At 41.4% G+C, this 27,106-nt stretch overlaps 1 protein-coding gene across 1 annotated transcript in view; it reads left to right on the top strand.

Moving 5' to 3' along the window:
* The window catches only part of ADCY2 (adenylate cyclase 2), a 388,284-nt gene that overhangs the window by 299,015 nt on the left and 62,163 nt on the right, over positions 1-27,106 (top strand). The window contains exon 15 of the mRNA XM_026506673.3: positions 17,026-17,110. Coding sequence (XP_026362458.2) covers positions 17,026-17,110 — 85 coding nt within the window. The remainder of the gene's footprint in view (positions 1-17,025; positions 17,111-27,106) is intronic.

Raw genomic sequence — 27,106 nt, forward strand, 5'->3', positions numbered from 1 at the left:
CCGAGGGTCCATTTCTGGGTTCTCTACTCTGTTCCAGTAGAGAAAGGGGATCCCTCCTACGTTGTTGGTGGGAATGCAAGTTGGTACAGCCACTCTGGAAAACAGTGTGGAGGTCCCTTAAAGAGTTAAAAATTGAGCTACCCTATGATCCAGCCATTGCAATACTGGGTATTTACCCCAAAGATACAGACGTAGTGAAGGGAAGGGCCATATGCACCCCAATGTTCATAGCAGCATTGTCCACAGTAGCTAAATCGTGGAAGGAGCCGAGATGCCCTTCAACAGATGACTGGATTAAGAAGATGTGGTCCATATATACAATGGAATATTACTCAGCTATCAGAAAGAACGATTTCTCAACATTTGCTGCAACATGGATGGCACTGGAGGAGATAATGCTAAGTGAAATAAGTCAAGCAGAGAAAGACAATTATCATAAGGTTTCTCTCATCTATGGAACATAAGAACTAGGAAGATCGGTAGGAGAAGAAAGGGATAAAGAAAGGGGGGGTAATCAGAAGGGGGAATGAAACATGAGAGACTATGGACTCTGAGAAACAAACTGAGGGCTTCAGAGGGGAGGGGGGTGGGGGAATGGGATAGGCTGGTGATGGGTACTAAGGAGGGCACGTATTGCATGGTGCATTGGGTGTTATACGCAACTAATGAATCATCGAACTTTACATCAGAAACCAGGGATGTACTGTATGGTGACTAACATAATATAATAAAAAAATATTATTATAAAAAAATGAAAGGACAGACCCTGCTCTGGGCACACATACGCACCCATCCCTTCCGATTTCACCTTCTTCTCCCTGAAGTCACTCTCTGCCACCCTTTCTGATTGTTATAGGTCACTGTCCAGCTCACCCCTCCCGGGAGAGACCTGGATTCAGAGGGGAGAAACTGAGGCAGCCAGATTTCACACTTGCACACTTTGGGGATGGACTTCTAGTCCCATCTCTGGGTGAAAATCCAGTCACTCTGGGATTGCTAGATTGCCTTTCTCTCATAACGTCTTCATGAGCACCATAGAAGTCAACTGACTTTCTTTTTTGTTAATAATTTTTTTTATTATATTATGTTAGTCACCATACAGTACATCCCTAGTTTCCGATGTAAGGCTCCATGATTCATTAGTTGCGTATAACACCCAGTGCCCCATGCAATACGTGCTCTCCTTAATATCCACCACCAGCCTATCCCATTCCCCCCTCTCCTGAAGTCCTCAGTTTGTTTCCCAGAGTCCTTTAAAGTAATGGATTCTTTCTCATTCTATAGTCTAAGAGAAAAGAAGAAGAAAATGCAACTCTTGTCCTTCTCTCAATAATTGGGGATATAGAAAGAAAATTTTAAGACAAATCTCCTTTGCCCTCACCACTATCTATTTTGTGAAGGCCAGAGCAACCATTGTCAACCTAGTACGATCTAGTTGTGTGCTTGAGTTTAACTCCAGCAGCGTTTGTGGACAACTTGAATCCCTGAGGCTGGGTTGCATTTTATCTCATAAAGAGGTTGAGCCAGCTAGAGAGAAGTGGTCTGCCTTTCCCCTCTGCACTCCAGAGGACGTTCTTCCGAGCACGAAGCAACACAAAGACATTCATAGAAGTAACAAGTCACAGTATAGCTCACGCATGCTCATTCTTAAGCTATCTGCCCTGTTTTAGAAGAGGTTCCCAGTAAACGTCTCCTTGCCCCGGTAAATTAGCATTGAAATACATGTGCCAAAAGAGCCCTTCTTCTCGGCTTACAGAATCTTCAGTGAAATTTCCCCACAGCAACATACCTGTTTTACACCCCAAGGAAAGGTAACAGATTAAACCCACTCTGAGCTCCAGGCCTGTGCCGCTTGGAACAGGACACCAACAGCGGCACACAAAGCTTGCTGACTGATAGAGCCGAAGGGCATTAGAAAAGGTGTATTACTGAGACAATTACCAAGGGAAATAGGCCCTTATTATTACTCTTAGGTGAATAAGTTCATTTATTTTTCTACATCTTCCTATCAGATGAGCATTTTTATATTTCCTACATCATAATTAAGATAGGGATTGTCACCCATCAGAAGGAATTGGAAAAGAAAGTGACTAGGCCTTTTTTTTCCCCCAAACCATCCATTTTATTACTATGCAGAATATTTCTTTTTCATGCTGTATATTTATTTTATTTCTTTTTATTCAAGTATAATTAACATACAGTGTTCTGTTAGTTTCAGGTGCACAACATACTGATTCAACAATTCTGTACATTTCTCATGCTTTTCACAATAAGTGTGCTCTTAATCACCTTTATCTGTTTCCCTCATCCACCCACTGCCTCCCCTTGGCAAGCACCGTTTTGTTCTCTGTATTTAAGAGTCTGGATTTTTCTTTGTCTCTTTTTTTCTTTCTTTGTCTTGTTTCTTAAATTCTACATATGAGTGAAATCATATGGCATTTGTTTTTCTCTGACTGACTTATTTTATTTAGCCCCTAGGTTCATCCATGTGGTCACAAATGACCAGATTTCATTCTTTTTTATGGCTGAGTAATATTCCATTGTATACACACCACAACTTTATCAGGTCATCTGTCAGTGGACACTTGGGCTGCTTCCATATCTTGGCTATTGTAAATACTAACGCAATCAACAGAGGTGTGTCTATCTTTTCAAATTAGCGTATTTGTTTTCTTTGAGAAAAAGCAACCCTCCTACACTGTGGGTGGGAATGCAGATTGGTGGCACTGCTGTGGAAAACAGTATGGAGGTTCCTTAAAAAACTAAAAATAGAATTACCATACGATCCAGTGATTCCACCACTAGGACATTTCAAGAGATGATGCTAAGGAAGCCAGAAATTTCCAGGGAGCAAGACAAATAATTCATGGGATTACAGGTTTCAGAAAACGTCAAGGAGGTGTCTTCTGTCTTTGCTTTTATGTTCCTACCTCTCTTCTGTGTGTTGTATCTTTAAGAGGAATTTTATTCTCTCAGGCGTCATCACCAATTAGCAGTGTGTTTGTCTGGAGAAAGAAGTTGGGTTTTGAGCACGAACACTGTGAACTCTGGGCTGGTTGTGTCGGCAGTGACAGAGCTCAGAGTAGGTCTGCAGATGCCTCTGACGGAAAGCGTCGAGACCAGGACTTTCTGTGCTTGCCTCGTATTACATCTATATTATATTACATTGTATTATAATGTCTTCTTCCTTCATTTTTTTCCATGCTAATGTCCTCATTTTTCTTTTTCTTTGTAAACAATTCTTCTTGTGAAGTATTTCAAAGATACAGCAAAGTACAGATCACGATATAATAAGTATGTGTGTGCACACAGTCCAGACTCTGTTCAATTTCAAGCCTGAGTCACGCTTCCTGTAGGTTCGTTGCTGGGCTCTTGAAGCCATTACTGTTCGGGTATACCTCCTGTAAACAGCAGCTATTTTTTATTTATTCGATCTGATATCTTTTCTATATTAGTATGATATGATTCCATTTGTATCTGATTTTGTTACTGATGTATGGACTCGCTTTTTCCGTCTTACATTTCAGTTACCTTGCTTTTCCTGGTGTACCTTCCCACTTCCTAATTTCGAAAGGATTGATCCAGTATTCGTTATTCTTTTCTTTTCCTTCACTAGTTAGGATCTCTTTTTCTCTCTCCTCGTACGCGCACACATACTCTCCCTCTCTCTTTCTCTTATGTATACGCACATACAGTCATATATATAACACACATATGTAGAATGTATGTACTTATATGACTACATATGTATATAACTATATATATATATATAGTATTAAGATATTCTGAAGTTAATAATTATATTTTCTATGTAATTTTTCTTAGAACTTCTGTTCCAGATGGTAATTATAGTCAGTGTTTATTTAGATTTACTCTTGTTCTTTACCAATTTATTTATCAATGCCTTTTCGTATTAAAGCATAATTAACATACAGTGTCATGTGAGTTTCAGGTATACAATGTAGTCATTCAGCAGTTCTATACATTTCTCAGTGCTCATCCAGTATACTCTTAATCCCCTTATTTATTTCACCATCTCGTAAAAAAATACTCCTTCAAGTTTATTTCCCTTCTTGCTGATGTCTATCATTTATTAGTCCTTTCATTGAGGGTCTGTGAGTAGCCATAGCTGCTGTGTTTTTCTTTATGTTAAAATATTTTTATCTGCCTTATTTCACATTGGCTCTTGGATAATAGTTTAACTGAGTATAAAATCCCATGTTGACTCTATTTTCCCTTAGTATTATGATGATGATATCCCATCAATGTCATCATCTGTTGCTGCTAATGAAATATCTTCTATCAATCCCATTATATTTATTTTTAGATAATTTGTCTTTCCTTCATGGGTGCTTTTTCCCCCTGGGATTTCAGTATATTCTTTCCCCACGAGTATTTGTTCTTCTTCACCTAAGTGCCTACGTGTGATTTTTCAGTGTGAAGATTCATATTGGCAGTTTTCTGACATTATCACCTTATACATTCCTTCTTTCTTTACTTTTTCCTCCTTGAAATCTTGTTAATTGTATATTGTGCTGTTCATTCTGTGTTCCAGGTCTTATAATTTTTCCTCAAAGGTTACACCTCTTTATTTCCCTGTGTTGCATTCATTCTGGTGAATCTCTCATCCACACTGAGTGTATAATTTCAGTGATTATTTATAACTAAGATATCTATTGGGTTCTTTTTAAAATCTGAATTTTTTATAATTCCATATTTTACCTAAGGATTCCAGTTTTTCTTTTCCTTTATTAGCAGAATAAACATATTGTATGAAATTATATAAATGTATGAAAATAGCATGTATTTCATTCTGTTATTACGGTGTATAAATGCATGAATTCTGCTATGCGGTCTCTGTCGACTCATAGTGGCACATCTCTTTGGGTTATATGTGATTTTAACTGTGAGCATCAAGGGTTTGGGTCCGTGGTGATTTCATATACTCTGAGTTATGAAAGCATTACTATGATACATTTTGCAGTCTCTCTCTGCCAGCTGTCTCTGGGGTTCAGCAGTTCAAGTCCAAGTATTTTGTTAAATTCAGGTCAAGGTCAAGGTCCCTTCACTAAGCGGGTCATGTGAATTTGACTAACATCTCATCTATTTAAAAATAATAATTTTGTTATAAAGCATTTTCATTGGGATAATGATGCTTCTCACTTCCTCACTTCTTTTTATGTGCTGACCTCTGATTTTGTTTGTTTTCTTTTGGGGAAACTGCCACATGTTTTTTTGGAAAAAGGAGAAAAATGACTAATAAGTGAATGAATGAATGAACGCATGAATAACTAATAGTAGAAGAATTCATGACCTTGAAAGGAGCAGCAAGGGGAAGGGTTTGCCTAAAAGAGGGCCAAATGTCATCCCTATTTGGCACATAGTTTTGAATCTGACCCGAGTTTCAATTCAGATAGTTGTAATTAAATTATTAGTTGACTCCTCTTTTTAGGCTTATTCTCTCACTTCTGTCTGCCTTGTACTAGACTTTATCAGAAATGTGAGATACCCTTAAGCCTGAATTGTTTTTACAGTTCTTAGTAGTTTTATTCATACTGCCTGCCAAACTAAGTAGATTAAACCAGGCATGGGCAATTGTTACAAGAAGAATGATTTTTTTTTTCTAATAAAGCTTAGTTAAATATCATGTGTTTCATTAGCCCAAGTTAAATTAAGAATAATGATGTTTTACTTAAGCAAAATTAATAGCAAATTATAATCTTAAATATGTGAGATCTGTTATTTCTACTGAAATTCTTTGATACTTATTCCATTACTCTTTTGAATAATCAATCCTCATTAATTCTTTAATAGTCGCTTCAAAAGAATCACTTTCATTTTGGTTTTATCTCCAAAAAGGAGAAAAAAATAGAAGAAAGTTAATGGTAGAATCATTCATGTCCATTGAAAGTAGGCTTGATTTTCTAAACACAAAGGATGGAAAAATAACTATTATGGAACAGTTTTCTTTGGTGGGCAACCAAATTGGTGGGCCCAAATATTGGCTACTGTGAAAGTAAGTTACTCCCTCTGAGTGGGTATGAATCTTAAGGGAAAGAAAGAGGGAAAGAGAGAGAGAGAAAGAGGGAGGGAGAGGAAGGAGGGAGGGAGAGAGGGGGAATGAAGGAGAGGTGTAGAGAGGAGATAATTCTTACTGTCCAAGATAAATGAACCTTACAGGTTTTACTGAGATGAACAATATCCAGCTGTGGATTCAGGTCATCAGAAAGTAAGGAAATGCCTCACAATTAGTAGCTTGAATGTAAGTTAGCAGTTTAGTTTTTTCCCCATTAATCAAAGGCCAAAGGTTACAGTGTGGTACTCTGTCCTTTGGATTCCTCGGGGGGCCTGGATCCCACCAGCGCACATCCCTACTTGCGGTAGACTTTGCTCCTCATCTTCCTTCTCTAAGACGGCAGCATCCGCATTCCGAGCAGCAGGATGCAGGAACAGACCCAGAAGCAGAGGGCAGAAAGCATTCGTAACTGCCATCTCTTGAGGGAACTTCCCAGAAGCTTACCTCATGACACTGGTTTATAACCCAAGACAGGTCTTAGTCACATGTGTGAACCGGGCTCCAAGGAAGGCCGGAACGAGTAGTCTTTAGTCTGCATAACAGGGTGCCTATCGAAAAATGCTATATCATCATGAAAAAACGGAATTCATGAAAACCAGTATTCTCTCCAGGAATGAAAACCGATTTGTGTGGCATTTAGCTCTGTGTCCGTGGCATGGTAGGATATGGGGAACCATAACAATGAGAATGGAGCTGAGCATGTTTTCACTCAATAAAACGGGCCGTGGACCTTGACTTTATCCCTAGGGCTATATTCTGAGCATTTGTTACAGAAATAGAAATCATAATGGAAGCACAGACGTGCACCCATTTACAGGTGGAATCATTCTGTAGCTCTTTACTGAGCCGTCATATACCAAGCATCATGAGAGATGTGAGGGAAGCATCAGCAACCCCTAAAATGCTCTTTCTTTCATATCACTTACATTCTATCAGGAGGAGCAACAATAATGTAATAAGTACACATACAATAATTCAGTGGTAATAATCTTTAAGGAAAAGTAAGACAGAATAGGATACTCAGCAATGGAAGGTGGTATTTCACGTGAGGGTGACCAGGGAAAGCATCACTAATTAAGTGCCTTTGAAGCAGAGGCCCAAATGAATTGAGATGGGTATGATATGGCTCTCTGGCAGGAGAACATTCCAGATGATGGGACCCGCAGTATATCCAAGGAGCCAGGGTGGTGGGAGCAGAGCAAGCCAGGTGAGAGCTGGAGGATGGAGTCCGAGCAGCGATGTGAGGGCAGGTGGTGTTGGCCCTCCCAGCTATTGGGAGCACGTTGGGTCTGATGCTGAGTGTGACAGGACGCCCTGGAAGGTTCTCAGCTGAGGATGTGATCTGGGTGTGTTTAGAATCAGTGTTCTTGCTGCTGTGCAGGGGAGGGGGGTTAGAAATAGGAAGACGGTGAGGTGAGGTTTGGTACCGGAGTAGCAGAGCAGGTGGTAAGTGCTGGAGTATCTCATGAAGACTGATGGAGACAAGTCATGCTGTTGGGTGGATAGGAGCAGTAAGAGAAAGCTGAGTTCTGTGGCGTTTTTATGTTGGTGTTTGTTTTGGTGTTGGGCCTGAGCTATTGACAGGGAGGGAGAATCCCGGGGAAGGAGCAGGTGGGGCGGGCCGTGAATCAAGGGCTCAGTTCTGGGCAGCAAAGACACGCGTGCGCACCTTAGACAGCCAGATGGTGGAGCTTCACGGAGGGAGGGAGCGCGTGCATCCCGGGTTCAGGAAGGAGCTTGGGGTGGAGTCATAATTTGGAAAACCCAGCACATAGGTAATGTTTAAATCCATCCAATGGGATGAACCTACCTAAAAAATGAGTGTAGAAGGAGAAGACTGTGGGCCTTCCGGGGGAATAATACGTCTGAAACTTCAAATCTTCAGCCCTTATTGTTGCTGTGGAGGGGAGGCTTTTTACTCTGCCACATACAATTCCTTCTGCCTTTGCCACATCACAGGACCTTCAAGCAGCCAGAACATCCCAAAGCTCCCGAGTCCTGTTATCAGAGAAAGGCTACTGTGATGTGTAATGGCAATGAATATTTAAATGCCTCTTTTCCTTTTCAGCTCTTGATTTTTTTTTTTTACCAGATTCCCTTTCATTTTGAAGTTCTATCACCTGTCACTTAAACAAAAAAAAGAGAGATAAAGGGGTTTTTATTCCTGCATGCTAACTTAGAGTTAAAAGAAAAGTCTTCTTCCCTGAGTTCTTACCCTCGTGGAATACCATGTAATAGGTGTGAACAGAGAGCGTTGATGGGAGAATCTGCATCGTTCTTGGGGGGAGAAGGTGGGGGCAAAGAAGGAGGAGAGACATGGACGTCATCACATTAAATAGAAGTCCACATAAAGATACCATTATTTACCCACAGAAATGGTTTATAAGTAATACAACTTTCAGACATTTGGGGGGTAATGGATATATATTTCTTTTTTGTGGGGGGGTTTTTTTTTTATATATTTCTGCTGGATTTTTCCTGTCTGCAGATGTGCTTCCTCATCCACGTCAGGACCACCTGTAAGCAAATTGACTGGGGGGAAAAAAACAGAAAGTAGAAAGGACCTTGTCTCAAATCAGCCTTTTCCATATACTGTAACAATACACTTGATTAAAGTGCCAAAGTCAAAAATTATCACTAAAAAGTGTAATTGTTCTCGCCTCATGCCAGGGAAGAGTCAAGTTTGCTTTTCAGTGACTATATAGATCAATTATGCTTGTGCGTTTAAAAAAAAAAAAACAGCTTTGCCACTAGAAAGTTAATTAAAATTGATCATGTTACACAAACATCTTGGTATGCTTAATGAGCCTGAACATGGTTTTGATAGAGCCAGCAGGATAAATGGTTATAATTAAGAGCTTTGGGCCAGCCATTACTCTGCCTCACGGTATCTCTCGTTCCCTGGGATGAGAGGTACCATTACTCTGCCTCACGGTATCTCTCGTTCCCTGGGATGAGAGGTACATCCGTCTGAACACGAGTGCCAGTGTGCCGTGAACGTGAGCCCTGGACAGCCACATGTTTGAGCCACTCTGGGTCTGAATCACAGATTGTGACATAATGTTCTAGATACCAAATCCTATCTTTTACAAATACAGATAATTTTACTTCTTCCTTTTCAATGTGATGCCTTTTATTGCAATTTCTTGCCTAGTTTCTCTGACTAGAAACCACGGTGTAATTTCAATAGAAGTAGCCACAGCACATATCTTGTTCATGATCTTAGGAGGACAACATGCAGTATTTCATCATTAAATGTAATGTAACCTGTGGGTTTTTCATATATGCCTTTATTAGGATACAGGAAACTCTCTTTTAATCTTAGTTTGTTGAGTGTTTTTATAATAAAAGGGTGTCAGATGTTGTCTAATGCTTTTTCTACAGCTATTGCGATGGTCATGTGGGTTTCTTTTCCTTTAATATAGTGTATTATATATTAAGTGATTTTCAGATATTAAACCAACCTTGCATTTCTCAGATAAATCCCCGCTTTGTCATGTTATATGATCCTTTTTTATATGTGACTAGATTTGGTTTCCTAATGGTTTGTCAAGTTCTTGTATCTATATTTATAAGAGACATTGGTCTCAGTTTTGTTTTCTTGTGATATCTCTGTCTGCTGTAGGTATAAGGGTGATGCTGGCCTTATAGAATCAGTTAGGGACTGATTTTCTGGAAGAGTTTGTGAAAAAGTAGTAAAAATTCTTCTTTACACACTTTGTAGAATTCACCAGTAAAGCCATTTAGGTGTGAGATTTTCTTTGCAAGTAATTTTTGGTTTGGGTTTTATTTTAAATACTGATTCAATCTCTTTTATAGCTCTATTCAGATTTTCTATTTCTTCCTGAGTCGTGTCTGGTAGTTTGTGTCATAACTTACATTTTTTAGTATTTAAATTCAATTCAGTTAACACGTAGTCTATTATTAGCTTCAGGGGTAGAATTTAGTGACTCATCAGTTGGATATAACACCCAGTGCTCATTTCATCCAGTGCCTCCTTAATGCTCATCACCCAGTTATCCCTTCCCCCCACCCACCTCCCCTCCAGCAACCCTGTTTGTTTCCCACAGTTAACAGTCTCTTAGGGTTTGCCTCCCTCTCTGTTTTTATCTTATTTTACTTTTTTTTCCCTTCCCCTCTGTTCACCTGTTATTTGTTAAATTCCCCATATGAGTAAAATCATATGGTGTTTGTCTTTCTCTGACTTACTCCACTTAGCATGATACACTCTAGCTCCATCCACGTCATTGCAAATGGCAAGATTTCATTCTTTTGATAGCTGAGTAATATTCCACTGTATATACAGACCATATCTTCTTTATGCATCCATTAGACAATGGACATTTGGGCTCTTTCCATAACTCTCTTACACTGTCGGTGGGAATGCAAACTGGTGCAGCCACTCTGGAACACAGTATGGAGGTTCCTCAAAAAGTTAAAAATAGAACTAGCCTATGACCCAGCAATTGCACTACTAGGTATTTACCCAAAGGACACAAAAATACTGATTCAAAGGGACATATGCACACTGATATTTATAGCAGCGTTATCAACAGCACAAGGGATGCATTTTATTTTTTTAAGATTTTATTTATTTGAGAGAGAGAGAAGAGAGAGAGATCACAAGCAGGGGGAAGGGGCAGAAGGAGAGGGAGAAGCAGAAGCAGACTCCCCACCGAGCAGGGAGCCCAATGTGGGGCTCAATCCCAGGACCCTGAGATCATGACCTGAGCCGAAGGCAGACACTTAACCAACTGAGCCACCCAGGCACCGCCCCCCCCCAAGGGATGCATTTTAAGTACAAAAGGCAGTTGGTATGGAATTTAAAGAATAGAAAACATGTATCATCTAAACAGCATGAGAAGGCCACCACACATATAGTAATATCAAAGTAGACATGAGGGAAAGAAGTACTAACAGAGACACAGACACTGAATAATAATGAAAGGGGCACATCATCAGAAAGCAGAGAATCATGAAATGTGCATAATGCCTAAATCAGAACTATGAAATATACAAAAGGAAAAAAATTGTTAAAACCAAAGAGTTTGATAAATCATAATTAGACTTTTAATATCCCTTTTACAGGCTTTACTGTATAAATAAGAATATAGCAAATCTGAGCAAGATTATCTACCTTCATGAAACTGACATTCATAGAACACTAACCCAGCTGTAAAATACATGTGATTTTAAACTGCACATGGAACATGGCCCAAATATACACTAGGCCGTAGAAGCATCTTGACAGTTTTGAAAAGAATGAAATAAATTTGAAAAGAAAAATCTTATAGTGTGATGTCTAACCACACCAAAATCAAAATAGAAATGAACAAGAACAGAATATAGAAAGTATCCCCAAATATTTCAGCATTAGACTGTATGCTTTTGAATGAGTCAAATAAAAAAATGACAAGAGAAGTTAGAAAATATTTTGAATATCAAAATATAACCTACCCAAAGGTGTAGGGTGTACCTTAAAGCACTAATTTAGAGAGAAATTCGTCGCTTTAAAATGCTTATATTAGAAAAGAAGAAACAGTTAAAATTTGTTGTTGAATTTTCAGCTTAAGAGGCCAGAAAAAGATGAGCAAATCAAGTAGAAGGGAATAAATACTAAAGGAGGAAGAAATCCATAAAATAGAAAACAACCAATATAGAAAAGTAATAAAGCAAAAGTTGGTTCTTTCAAAAAGTGTAAAAATTCCTAAACCACTAGCAAGACTGATCAAGAAAGAGAGAGAATCACAGAATCACAGAGCACCCAAATTAATGACATAAGGAATAAAAGGGGATTCACTACCAATCCTACAGACATTAATGGAATAAATATGGAATATGACAAATTACTCAAGACCGAAAACATTTACAATTTACTTAAATGGGAAAATTCCTTGAAAAGCAACCCTCCCAAAACTGACACATAATGGGATAGAAAAATTTAATGGGTGTGTATCTCTTACATTTATTAAATTTGGCTTTTTAAACCTTCTTACAAAGAGAACTCCCTACCGTGGTGATTTCTTTGTGAATTCTGTTGGACATTTTAAGAATAAAATGGAAGATCTGGTCAAATGTTGGCAAATTTCATAATTGTGAGTGGATTAAAATGTCCTACTCTCGGAAGTAGGCTCAAAGATTGAGGCCAAAACCAAAGGCCCCCTCTGTGCTAAGTACAGAAGATCTCACAAAAATTAAAAGACAAGAAAGAGGAAAACTAAAGGGTGGAAAACAGCTTTTCAAGGCAACAGCTTACAGGAAAAGAAAGCTGCAGGAATAAAAATTTCTGACAACATTGGATCAAGTGGAAGGCATTCAGCACAAGAAAAAGAAAGACTTGTACAATGGTACAGTCACCAAGAAGACTTAACAATCATAAATCTTCATGCATTCCAGCATCTCTTTGAAACAAAGAGAAGCAATTAGAATGTTCAGATATATTGACAAACCCACAATCCCAGCCGGAAATATTAATATGTTCTTAAATTGACAGACCAAATTGAACCATTAAGTCAACCCACTGGGAATTTGACTAACTCATCCGGCTCTGACAATAGATGTATGCTTTGTTTCCAGGGAAAGGAAACACATAACATTTTTAGAAATCCGTAAGGTATAATAGAAGTAAATCGTGGGGGCGCCTGGGTGGCACAGTCGTTAAGCATCTGCCTTCGGCTCAGGGCGTGATCCCGGCGTTCCGGGATCGAGTCCCACATCGGGCTCCTCTGCTGGGAGCCTGCTTCTTCCTCTCCCACTCCCCTGCTGTGTTCCTTCTCTCGCTGGCTGTCTCTCTGTCACATAAATAAATAAAATCTTTAAAAAAAAAAAAAAGTAAATCATGTTCATCACACCCTAGAGGAAAAATACATTGTCAAAGTAGAAATAATAGAGACCACAGTCTCTGGTCAAATCTAATGAAATTAGAAATAACGGAGCCATCAAGGAAATTCAAATCAAAACCACACTGAGATACCACCTTACGCCAGTTAGAATGGCAAAAATAGACAAGGCAAGAAACAACAATTGTTGGAGAGGATGTGGAGAAAGGGGATCCCTCCTACATTGTTGGTGGGAATGCAAGTTGGTACAGCCACTCTGGAAAACCGTGTGGAGGTCCCTTAAAAAGTTAAAAATTGAGCTACCCTATGATCCAGCCATTGCACTACTGGGTGTTTACCCCAAAGATACAGACGTAGTGAAGAGAAGGGCCATATGCACCCCAATGTTCATAGCAGCAATGTCCACAATAGCTAAATCGTGGAAGGAGCCGAGATGCCCTGCAACAGATGACTGGATTAAGAAGTTGTGGTCCATATATACAATGGAATATTACTCAGCAATCAGAAAGAATGAGTTCTCAACATTTGCTACGACATGGACGGCACTGGAGGAGATAATGCTTAGTGAAATAAGTCAAGCAGAGAAAGACAACTATCATATGATTTCTCTCATCTATGGAACATAAGAACTAGAATGATCAGTAGGGGAAGAAAGGGATAAAGAAAGGGGGGGTAATCAGAAGGGGGAATGAAACATGAGAGACTATGGACTGTGAGAAACAAACTGAGGGCTACAGAGGGGAGGGGGGTGGGGGAGTGGGATGGACCGGTGATGGGTAGTGGGGGGGGCACGTGTTGCATGGTGCACTGGGTGTTGTACACAACTAATGAATCATCGAGCCTTACATCGAAGGCCGGGGATGTACTGTATGGTGACTAACATAATATAATAAAAAATCATTATTAATAAAAAAAAAAAAGAAAAAAGAAATAACGGGGGCAGACCAAAAATAATCTCCTTGTGGAATTTATAAATTAGACTTCTGAATAAGTGTTCTATTAAAAGGAAATTGAAATTATGGGCTTTTTAGAGAAGAACGACAATAAGTAACCACAAATCAAAAGCTGTAGGATTTGGCTAAAGCAGTAGTTATAGGAATATTTATGTCCTTAAATGCATTTATTAGAAAATATAAAAGATTGGCAATAAATAACAATCAAGAAAAAAGTAATACAAGTTTGTGTAAAGAAGGAGGAAGCAATTGTTAAAATTTAAATCAGAAACTAGTTATATAGAAAACTATCAGAAAGCATAGACCTATTAAGGTCTATAAACCAAAAGCTCATTCATTCACTGTGAAGATCAATAAACACGCACAGCTTCAAAAGTCTGATGTAGAGAGAAAAAGAAAAAGGACATTAGGGTCAAGAAAATGATGCTTCAAAAATGGAGTTAAAATTGAAAGGGAATATTATGTAGAATATTTTACATTTGAAAATCTAAATCTAAATTTTCCGGGAAAATTATCAAAATTGACTCAAGAAATAGAGCCAGTAAACAAGGCAGAAATGTGACATGTCTACTCCTAAAAACGGAATCTGGGTCAGGAATACAATTGAATGGGCATAAATCCTGACCACACCACTTAATAGAGGTATGACCTTAGGCAAGTCTTTCAACTTCTCTGGGCCTCAGTTTCTCCTTGAGGTAATGATAGTAACTACTATCCATGATTATTATGAGGATTAAGTGAATTCATAAAAAATGAATGTCATATAAAGCCTTTAGAATAGTACTCGGCACAGAGCAAATAATCTGTCTTCGTATCATCACTATCTTGTGTCATCATGTCATCACCACGATCATCACCCTCATCAGTCACCATCGTCACCACCACCATCCTCATCATTACTGTGATCACCGTCACCATCGTCACCACCACCATCCTCATCATTACTGTGATCACCGTCACCATCGTCACCACCACCATCCTCATCATTACTGTGATCACCGTCACCATCGTCACCACCACCATCCTCATCATTACTGTGATCACCGTCACCATCGTCACCACCACCATCCTCATCATTACTGTGATCACCGTCACCATCGTCACCACCACCATCCTCATCATTACTGTGATCACCGTCACCATCTTCACCATCACTACCACCACCGTCGTCATGATCATTGTGACCATCACTATCACTGTCATCAGATGGTTTTACAGTTGATGTTTACCAAACCTTCTAGAAGACATCATTTATGTGTTATTTAAACAGTTTCAGATCTAAGAAAAAGATGTAATGTTTCTGAACTCAACCTAATGAAGCTGACATTACCGCGATAGCAGAAAGAAACCAGGCAGCACAGAATCAAAGAAAGCCCATCAGAGCTCTCCTGTAAAAATGGGTGAGAAAGGTGGCAGACACAAATTCAGCAGATGAGTTACTGTGACCCTCTCCAGTCCCAAGAGTGCCAGGGGGCCTCCCTTCCTCTGAAGTGTTGACTGTTTCACACTCCCCTCCCCCCACACTGCCTGGCGAAACAGGAGGCTCTGAGATTATATGCTGGGGAGATGTGAGACTGGTGGCTCCTGGCCAGGGACTGAGGGCTGGGGTGCTGTCTGAAAGAAAGTAGGATATTCTAGGTATTGGAGGTAAGGACATATGGTGCTTACCTCCACTGTACTGTAAGCAGCTCAAAACAGGTATGACGTCTTACTTGTCTATGTCGTTACAGCCTAGCATGGGACTAGGTGTATTTGGTGTATAAACACCCTTCTAGCAGAGGCTTGGTTTTTGCTCATAAAATGTGAACAAATGCCATTATCTGGCTAGGTATTTGAAAGCCCTGGGAATCACTCTAGCAGATAACTCAGTGCCCAGTGCATCACTGAGTCAGGCTCAGGTTTGGGTTTGAAGTCAAGCTTTTGTTGACCTTGCTTGATGTGTAAATCATCTTGTAACAGAGGAGGTATTTGAGAGCGTGAGCTGAGTGGAACCTTCCCGTTGCGATGGCCTCAAGCACTGGTTATCTGCTTCGTTTCCGTCGCCGTGGACTCAGAGCTGCGCATGCGTGTTGGCGAGTTGCATCGGAGCCCTCCGTGCTTCGATATTCTGTGTTGCCACCTGTTCTCTGTGCCAGTTCTTCTGTCTCCTCAGCGTCTCTGGCCAACCTCGTTGGTAGAAGGTTCCATTGCAGTCTGAGATACCACCTGACCTCTCCTGATGTCTCATTTGAATTTCATCTTTGATTATTCATTGTGGTTCAGCTCTTTTAATACCCCTGAACACTTCTATCCTTGGATTAAATGAGGTTTTAAGAGGCTTTACACTGTTTAATAATTTAAAGGATGTCTCTGGGCACCTGAGTGGCTCAGTCGGTTAGGCCTCTGCGTCTTGATTTTGGCTCAGGCCATGATCTCAGGGATGGAAGAAGGAGCCCTGCATTGGGCTCTGTGCTCAGCAGGGAGTCTGCTTGAGATTCTCTCTCTCTCTCTCTCCTGAATAAATAAATCTTTAAAAAACTAAAAATAAAAAATAAAGGATGTCTCAGAGAGGCATACAATTCTTATAAATGCTTTTATCTACGTGCAACCTGTCAGTGATAGAATTGTAACTTAATTTTTCACGTGATCATAGGAAGACGCTTGTGTGTTCATCAGCTTGGGCAAGAAGGTGAGGGCCATGGTCCCTGAAATCTTTGGGGAACCTCGGTAAACATTTAGCTGCATGATTGCTGAAACAAGTTGAATCTGGTTGGATTGGGGCAAGGACTCGGTGTTTCCTAAGTGAGCAGGAGTAAGGATGGGCCAGGAGGTCCTCAAGGGCATCCGATGAGGCTGGCCCTCCGCGGAAGAGGCCAGGCCCAGGCATCAAAGCGCTAGTTGCGTAGGAGAGTCAGAGAAAGATGGTGTTGCTTTCACAAGGACCTGGTGCTTATAGGGCAATTTCGATGAGTCAGCAAGATGATCGGACACAATTGCGGACACGCTTTCTCTGGACCTATTTTTGGTCTTAGCTCCATTTTCATTTCTCAAAAAGTGAGTGAGGAATGAAGTCCTCATTACGTTAAAGTCCTAATTAAGCCCAAAGTATTACTGATGGCTTTCCAGAATAATGGAAACTACCCCCCCACTAACCTGTTCCTTTTTGTTTCCCTGGTAGAACGTCCATTCTGGGGATCTCCTTTGGAGCTGCGTTTCTCTTGCTCGCCTTTATCCTCTTCATCTGCTTTGCCGGGCAGCTTCTGGTAGGTACTTCAAATACGGAACTTCTTTGAACACTGTGCTCATTGAATGAAAACTGATTTCTTGCTTGAAACAGGGGAGCTCGTTGATTTACCGTTTCAGGAGTTTACAGATCCCAGGCCTGCACACTTCATGTCAGTGGCCCAGAGTATCAACTGGGGCAGCTCGTGCACAGCTGAGACCCTGATCTGGAGATTATTTGAAGTGTTGGCCATCACACCATAAAACTATTCATGTTTATTTATTTCTGTCACCACTTTGTATCCTGACTTTTCAGAGTATTTACAGCAGTTAACACTAGTATAATAGAACTTTTTTTTCTGTACAGCGGAATTAAAATTTAAACCAAATATGTCTTTTACATCCACTTTCAAGATATAAAATTTTGGAACATATGAAAATAGCAAGTGTAAAAATATATTTTGTTAGTGCTTTAATTTAAACCAATCACTGCAAGCTGTTATGGTTCAAGTGCTAGTTCAGGATGTAAGAATCAAATCTAAGTGTATTCTTGAGTCCAAAGCAAGTCGCTCCATGAGAGCATCATAAGAAAGCCAACAATGAGATAGAAATCCAAAAAGATAGTGTTTTATCTTGTGTTTCGGAAACAAGAGAGGCCACTCTGAGCCAGCTTCCAAGCATCGGGTACATTCTAGTCTGATGTATAGAAATCTTTTAGCCAAAAAGTGTTGAGATTTCAGAGTATGTCTCTGCGTCTCAACACTGGACACTCTATACCATCTCAGCCGCGTACCTTTGCAAACTGATGGGGGGTTTGTTTGCTAGATCATAGTTTAGATGTTTCAGATTGGATTGGAAACTCTTCCCAAGGTGGCACTATGGTTTCAGATTTCCTGGAATGCACACGTGGCATCTCAAATTTCTTTAAATCCCCTGAAAACTATAGGTTGTAAATATTGTCCCATGGGAATTCTTGTCAAGTTTCTAAAATGCTTAGCTACAAAAAAGTCTGGTTTTCCATGTTCACATTTTCCTGAGGTGGAAAAGCACATGGGCTCCCGTGTCTGTTCTCCTAGCCGCCAGAAGGCTTCTGTGGCCCATCTCTTGGGTTTTCAGAACCAGAACTATCCTTCGTGGTCCCACTGGAAATCCTAGCCTCATTCTGCTTACAGTGGCTTCTATCATTGTGCCTAAATGGCCCCGTTTCTCATTTGCTGTTCCAAGGAATCCAGTCTTCAGGGTGGGGGAACAGAGGGTATTTTTAAGGTTTCAAGCGGACTTTTTCTTTCCACTAAATTGCTATTGAAAATAAACAGAAGGGGCGGGATGGGGGGGCTGGAAAAAGAATCTCAGAGCAACTTTGCTGCTTTTGAGAGAATGCTTTTGCTCTTATGTAATGTCTCTCCTCTCAGCCTGGATATAATCAGCCAACCTCTCATGGCTCCTTGTCTCTCCCGGACCCACCCTCTGGTGCTTTGGGGCCATCAAGATCCCATATCCACAGGCCTGTTTCCTCCTCTTCCCAGGGGCTTCCTAAGACCCTGACACCTACACACCAAATGCTAGGGAGTCCGTAACTCTGTGTTGTCTTAAAGGGAAGATTTCAGTGCTGGGAATGAGCAGGTGCCTGCCGCCTCCTCGAAAGAAGCCTGGATTTTGCCAAAGTGGTCAGGAAGCCTAGGCTTGAGGACATCTATCTTTCTGAACTTGAATTAGTAGGATCGGTGAATGAGTCTCCCCCACCCCCACCAGTGGCCAGCTGTAATCCTGGTAAAATTCAAGAAGGGATTCTTCTCGTTCTCCTAAGAGTTTCTTTGTACTGTAAGGACTTTTTTCTCATCGTCAATATCAAACAAGTTAGGGCGCGGCCGATCTAAAAAGGCTTTCAGTGTGCTTCCTACCCCACCTTCCATATTCAATCAGAAGTGCTGTGTGCCACAGATAATCCCGGTGGTCACGGAGAACTGTCAGGACACCCTAACTGCCCATCCCCTGGCCTCCCAAAACCTACCAATTATAGGGCGTGTTCCTATGATTTGCATTTATTTTTGGATTAAAGGCTGAGTTTCTGAAAGTATATTTAATATCCCAGAAATATTAATATCCTTCCTATCCTTCCATTAACATATGTTAACTTAAATGCCAGAGGCAACATTGATGCTAATATTACTGGTACTAAATTCTCTGGATGAAGTAAAATACTTCAATAAAGGAGGTTGAGAAGAGGTAAGCCTGACAGAGATGTTTCCTCCAAGAGCTTTACCTTAGTCCCCTCGGGACCTGCCTGCCACTGACTGGTCATTACTGTACAGCCAGGTTTGATAGAAAAGTAGAGACCCACTAAAATGGGCAAAAAATAAGAGTGATCATGAAATGCAGGGGTTTTTTTTCCTTTTGCTAGAAAAATCCAACAAAGACTTGTTCAGTCTAAGAAAAAAGTCAGGGAATGTATTTTCATTTCCTGTGATGAGAAGCCCAGAGCACGCCTCTGTCTGCCCCCCGCTCCCACCCTCTCCTGCCCTGGCAGCTCCCCAGCAACTCCCTCCACCCCACTTCACCGTGTGGGTGGGCCCTGCAACTGCTTGCCTTCTAGAAACTTTCTCAGAAACCCACCAGCCCCTGCACTGGGCCCTTCTTCGAGCGCCGTGGGGCTTAGGATCTGTGCCATACAATTTAGCACTTGATTATATAACGACTTATTTGACTCCCCCTCCTTTTTTTTTTTTTTTGGTTGAGTGTGACTGTTGTTTCCACTGACATGGAGTGGGTTTTCTGAGACAAGAATTGTTTCCCACACTGGCTTTCTGTCCCCCAGGGAGGCCAGCAGAAGGCTGCCCACAGAAATGTGTTTCCTAAGTGTGCACTGAGGAAACACTGCTGGACTCGTGTCATCTCAGGGAGGTTCCAGTGCACTGCATCCGCGTGTCCGCTCCACACGGCCCCCCCTGCCTCCCCAACACCACCCCTCGGGCACTTAGGGGACCCCGAGTGGCACAGGAATCTTCTCCAGATGCCCTGGCATGGGCACTGGTCCTGCGGGCAGACGGGTGTGTGCAGCACTGGTGAGCTGGTGACCATGGTCGCACCACGATGACATGCCTTCTCACATGCACTACGGTTCCTTGACTCTGATCTGCTTCGACTTGTCTCCTCGGTTGGAAATTATCTCCTGGCCTTCCCCAACCAACTCGGCAGAGCCGCCTTCGTCACCACCCACGTCCCTCGTGCCTGCTGGTCGGGCTTCCCATTTTGTATTATTGTTTGTTATCTTTCCGATGGAAAGAGCACCCGCGAGTTCGCTCTGGCCCTGTTTTGTTCATTGTAGTACTTCAGGCACTTGAGATACAAGATAAATATTTAGGGGCGCCTGGGTGGCACAGCGGTTAAGCATCTGCCTTCGGCTCAGGGCGTGATCCCGGCGTTATGGGATCGAGCCCCACATCAGGCTCCTCTGCTATGAGCCTGCTTCTTCCTCTCCCACTCCCCCTGCTTGTGTTCCCTCTCTCGCTGGCTGTCTCTATCTCTGTCAAATAAATAAATAAAATCTTTAAAAAAAAGAGAAAAAAGAAAAAAGAAAAAAAGATAAATATTTAATGTCAGTAAGCAAGGAATGTTGGGTTACGCCCAAAGGCAGCCTCCTGGCACTGCTGCGCAGAGAACGTCTCGCCTTCCTGCTGCCCCGCATTGACGTCCTCCGAGCGTATGGCTCTGAGTTCAGCCCCAGTCGCCGATCCCTGCTGCTGAGGCCACCCGGCTCCTGGCCCGTCGGCGTCCTGGCCTGTCCCGACCCTCCCTTGTCAGGTGTCTGCAGGCACGGCCGCGTCAGTCCCTTCCTGAGGTTAGCCTTTCAGAATATTGCAGACCTTGAGAGCGGACAGGAAACTCAGAGGTGGCCTCATCCAGCCCCGCATTTTGTGGACGAGAGATGCCCAACTCCGGAGGCGCCATGTTCTTCAGCCAGTAACCACTTCCAATCATTGAGGGAAAAGTTTTCCTCCATGAAAAATAACGTAGGAAGACTTGTAAGCACCTTTCTTGAGGATGGAAATGAAGACTTTGGAGCAGGACCACCAGTATGGTCACTGTAAGACCAGCAGAGGGTTCCCGTTCTTGGGTCCGAAGCTTCGGAATCTGTGCAAATGGCCTGTGACGGGCAGGATCCCCATGAATAGCTCTGTGTCCAATCTCATTGCAGTTTCCCAACAATAAGTATTATGTTATATTAAAAATGACGACTTGCTCTGCGAGGCATTTTATGTATTTTGGCTCATCTATCCTCACGAGAGCTCTTGGAGGGAATGCCTGTCCTACGGTTAGGAAAACAGATGCTCACAAGTGCTATACAGCCTGTCCTGTAGTGTATGGCAGAGAGGTCTTAGAACCAGAGCTGCAATCAGTCCTTAGAACACTTATAAGTAATTAGAAGGGGCCAGACTGTGTGTGGAGACAGTCACCAGCAGGTGAGCGCTCAGCACGAGGCAGGGACGTCCCGATCATGGTCGTGGGCACACATGGCCGCTAAGCACCCACTGGTCCAAATCACATGGGAAGGTCAAGACCACCTCGTAGAGAACCTCATTCCTATTTCCCTCTGGTCTAGTTTCCCGATCTACATTATTCAGCTGTTGGCCCAGTTTATTTAAAACTGGATTCTGGGGAAAGTACAGCTCCATCTTAAAAGACATTTGGTAAGATTTGGGGGGGGTTAATTTACAAGTGAATGTAGACTCTAAAATATTCTAGTAAGAAAGTGCCTTTCATAATAATACTTTGCAAGATGTTTTCACATATAGGAGAGTCCTTCAAATATGAAAATCTATAATTTGACATGATAACCAAAACAATCCCGTTTATTTAAGTAGGAACTAAAATGTAGAATAAGAGATTCAAGTTTACATTTTCTTTTTTTTTTATGTTTTTTTTATTATATTATGTTAGTCACCGTACATTACATCCCTGGTTTCTGATGTAAAGTTTGATGATTCATTAGTTGCGTATAACACCCAGTGCACCATGCAATACGTGCCCTCCTTACAATTTCATTACAGTCAGCAATGAAAGTAATAATGCTTGTCGTCATAATATTAGTAATAATACGTACGCGATTACCGCCAGATTTAACACTGAACTGCCTGAGTGGACTTACGGCCCTGTAACAAATACAAGAGAGTGACGACTCGAACCAAAAATACCACCAAGAAATCACCCCCCAAAGCCTCTTTTGGAACAGGGACAGTAAATGAAAATGCTAGCACGCGTCAAAAGAAATTTTTCTCTCAATGTGGTTGCCTCGTGCTTTTTGTAACAGCGATTTGTGAGGCCCGCCCACCGACCCTGTTCTGGGCAGAGATGAAAGCACAAACATCAAGTCTGTCCTGTGGCAGGAAAGTAGGTCAGACACTGGCTGATAGAAAAGCTTTCTATCCCACAGGAGTGTTTTTCCCTTGAAGTCTATTTTCTCCAACATCAGTATAATTCTGCCAGCTTGCTTTCGTACTTGCCCACTGTCCTTTCCTTCCTTCTTTGTATTCAGCTTTTTCTTGTCAGTATGTGGGTTTTAGGTGTGTCTCTGGTAAACAACATCCAGTTACATGTTATCTCCTCTGATCTAACAGTCTCTCTCTTTTACATGACAAGTATAACACATTTACGTGTATTATAATTACTACTACAGTCTTATTTTGCGTTTTCTTTAATCCATCATGTATCTTTTTTGCTTCTGCTTATGTTTCCTCCTCTCCTGTATTCTCTTGGATCTGTGGAATTTATTTATTCCCCTTTATTCCCTCCAGTGACTTGGAAGTTTTATACGCTAGTATTTTCTTTTTACTGATTAACTTAAAATGTGTAATGTACACACGACTAATGGAGCTCAGTAATATCGCCATATTTTATTTTTTAAAAAGATTTTATTTATTTATTTGACAGAGAGACAGCCAGCGAGAAAGGGAACACAAGCAGGGGGAGTGGGAGAGGAAGAAGCAGGCTCCCAGTGGAGGAGCCGGATGTGGGGCTTGATCCCAGGACTCTGGGATCACGCCCGAGAGCCGAAGGCAGACGCTTAATGACTGAGCCACCCAGGCGCCCCAGTAATATCTCCATCTTGTTGTTGAAGAATACCGTACTTTAAATCTAATCATCTTGTTCCATTTTCCATTCCATTCTCAAATATGGAAGACGGAATAAGATGATCAGATTCTTGAAATTAGAAACTCAGTAGTTATGCGGAAGTACGTAAGACGAGAGCTGAGTAGATAAGCTCTAAAACAGCACAGAAAGATAAAGAGTGTTGGTTAAATTTTTCTGAATTTAAACTGCTTGTGTTATTCACTGTTGTCACCATTCTGGCCATATGTCAGTTCCTCACCATTCTTGTATGTCAGTTCCTTCCTCCAGGACTCAGGCTCCATATTCCCAAAGGATTGTTCCTTTTCTAACCCTTTCAGTGAGATCCTGCCCATAATGTACTCAGCTTTTGTATTTAAAAAAAGGGTCTGTTTTTTCTTCATAATCATTTGTGATAATTTTTCTAATATGGTGAAAACATGAGTCCGTATTTTCCAAGGCGAAATCTATAGTCTAACTGCTGTTTCTTGGTGGATAATATGTCTTCTCTCTCGTTGTTTTATAGATTTGCTCTTTGTCAGTCGTGGGCCTCAGATTCCTTGTGTTGAGTTACAAGTTTACTTTCATTTTCCTGTGTGGGAGTCAGGATGTCACATCAGCCACGGAGCTCGTGTTTTGCTCCACGCCTGCAAAGCTGCTGCTCCATAGCTCCTTGTATTTTGCTTCTTTCCTCGTCCTTCTGTTCTCTTGTTCTCAAACTTTCATTACAAGTGTATGGTCTCTTTTCATTGTACCTTCTGTGCCTTGCGATTCCTTTCATGGTTTTCCATCCCTGTCCTTCTGTGCTGTTCTATGGGCTGTTTGCTCAGAGCTAGCCTACTCACGTCAGTACAACTACTGAGTTTTTCAGTATCCACATTTTCATCTCTTGAGCATCTTTGTGGATCGTTTTTAAAATGCATCTGTTATTTTCTCTTAAGGGCTCATTCATTATGTACTCTAATCCACCTTCGATTATTTTAATCTTATTTTGCAGGCTGTTTCAGATTGATACGATACCTGAAGATCCTGTGGTGCTAATTCTACTTTCTGTTGTGTCTGTTGATGCTTCCTCTCACTGTCCATAGTCCTGCGTAGTTCACAGTTTCTTTTTTATTTGGGGGTCATGTTCGGTGGGAATTATCCTCCAACAACGAGCAAGAACTCCAAGGACTTTCTCTGGTCTTTGACCCAGTTAATAATCCCTTAACTTGAGGTTCCTATTATGAAGCATAGAACATAATTTCAAACTCATCACCCATATTTAGAGTTAGAATGTATCATTAGAAGTTTATTGATAGTTCCCTGAGCTAGTGCATGGAGTTTTTCTAGATTTTACATGAAGGGAACAGTCTTCTGAGACTTCTGGGATTTTTTTGTTTGTTCTTTTTGTTTTTTTGAAGTATAATTAAGATACAGTGTTGTATTAGTTTTAGGTATACTATATAATGATTCAACAATTCTGTACATTACTCAGTACTCATATGATCCAGAAATTCCACTATTGAGTATTTACCCAAAGTAAATGAAAACATTAATTTGAAAAGATGTATGCACCCCTGAGACTTCTGGTTTTATTCAGGGATCTTGGTCCCAGCTGCCCACCCTTTGCAAGCCCAGGGCAACATCTTCTTTCCTCCCATGGGCATCAAAATCCCACCCCTTAGGTGTTACAGCTCATGCCCAGTTCCAGAACACTCCTAGGCCAACCCCACAGCCTCACTCCCTCTAGCAGTGGTCTCCTTCTTTGTTTCTGACTGCTGGAAATTTCTCTTTGAAGACTAAGTGGCTGATAGACATTAAGATAAGATTATTAAGATAAAGATAAGATAAAGAACATACTGAGCAAACCTCTGTTGAGTCCCTGTGCTTTGCTCAACCCTGTGCTGCTTTGGGAATACAAAGATGGGTGTGATGTGGTCACCAGCTCTCCGTGTGGCCAGAGACAAGCACATCATCAAAGTAATACAATGTGGACAGGCTGTGAGTGCCACACAGTGGATGGACGGCTGAGGAATGTGGTTCACTCAGGGCTTATGAAAGAAACATTGTTGATTTTGTAAAATATGATTATTGAAATAAAGAAGGCTTTCTGGAGGAAATTCAGGTACAGTTAAAGAACCAAAGTACACATGGCAGTCTCTGTGGCACCAAATGTTACCAGTACTTACTGCGGCAGCTCGTTGTGGCCATTCAGGAAGACAGTCCTTGGGGAATTAAACTGCCAAAGGGGGTGTTCCTTTAGGCAGATACACAAAAATGCATGTTTCTATGGTAAACCACCATTTTTTCAGGCAAGGTTTTAAGATGAGTTTTGTTTTTCTAGTAATGCAAATTTGCTACTTCCCATTGTATGTGTAGCTTTTCCAAATGTTTTTCATTTTATTAAACTTCACTGAATAGCAACATCTACTTCTTTTCAGGTAACTGATTTTATTTTTTAAAAGAACACTGGGGCTCCTGGCTGGAGTCAGTTGTTAAGTGTCCAACTGTTTTGATTTCGGCTCAGGTCATGTTCTTGGGGTTGTGAGATGAAGCCCCGAGTTGGGCTTCATACTGTGCATGGAACCTGCTTAAGAGTCTCTCTCTCTCTCCGCCTCTGCCCCTCCCCCCACTTGCGTGCTTGCTCTCTCTCTCAAAACAAAAATAAAAAATAAATAAATAAAAGGACACTAATGAAATTGCTAATGCAATCTGCTGCTATAATTATTACGTTTAATTAGGAGGAATTTTAGAGTGAGAGATTAGCCATTGTTTCCAGTGCAAGAGGTTCAAAGTGGGGGATAGGGGAGGGAGGGAGGGAGGGAAGGAAGGAAGGAAGGAAGGAAGGAAGGAAGGAAGGAAGGAAGGAAGGAAGGGGAAATATTTTTTCCTTTTTTTTCAATCCAAACAACAGTATATGAATATTTTATTTTTCTGAGGAGAATCTTCTGCCTGTACTGAATGAAGACCCTTGCTGGCAAACTGCACTGGTCATTGTCCCCAGCACTAAGGCCACCACAGCGTTTCCATATAAATTTGTATCCTTTCTCCTTTGACATCTGCCACTGCAGTTAGTACCAGTTCCACACCTGTCAGTGGATGGTGTGGCATTAACAGCCAAGCGCATTTCTGGAAGGCCCGCAGCGAGCTCACTGTGAGTAGGAGGCCATCGTGCGTACAGTGAGAGCCACTGACGGTCAAGAAAGGAGGACAAGATTGGACTGAAATGATGCCAGTCGCTAAACCAGAGGTCACATAGAGGAACAAACCTGGGCTCTCATCTTCGTCTGAAGAGCACCTTCTGAATAAGTGCCCAAATATTCTCTGAGATGGTATCATTTATAGTGTTTCATTAGGATGCTGCAAATTTTGATAAGAGACTTTACTCGAATACTTAACCCAAATGGAATAAACTGAGCTAAATTATCACATCGGATCCAAGCAGTGCTTTTTACTCAGAGTGGCAGTGGAATCAGTGGTCCCCTTTTCCTTAATCAGATCCTTCTGCTTCGAGACCGACGTCTCTTCTCTCTTCTGCTCCCGTGAACATCTTCACCCTCCCTCCTCCTCTTCCCCTCTCTGCATTGTGGCTCAGGGCGCATGTCCCTGTCACCTGCTCTTCCCTTGTCCTTGTCTCGCCAGCTGTGCTGAGTCTCATGTTTGGGACAGTTCTCTTTATTTGGCCTCTACTTGGTGACAGGAATGAAGAGAGAAGGCCAGCTGCCCGGAGGAAACACCGTAGTGAAAAGGAGGGGAAATTAGGTTTTTTTGTTCATATCGGTCTGAAGAAAAGAGATTTTTAGTCCCTAAAATGTCTCTGAGAAGTATTGCATTTTCTTCATAAATATAACAAGAGCTAAGAGCGAAGGTGTCTAAGTCCCACCCCAGCAACTGACGTAGCTCATTTAATCTCTTAGAAGACCAAGGAGCCAGGTATTATTACCCCATTT

Source organism: Ursus arctos, unplaced genomic scaffold (assembly GCF_023065955.2).
Source record: "Ursus arctos isolate Adak ecotype North America unplaced genomic scaffold, UrsArc2.0 scaffold_15, whole genome shotgun sequence".
NCBI lineage: Eukaryota > Metazoa > Chordata > Mammalia > Carnivora > Ursidae > Ursus > Ursus arctos.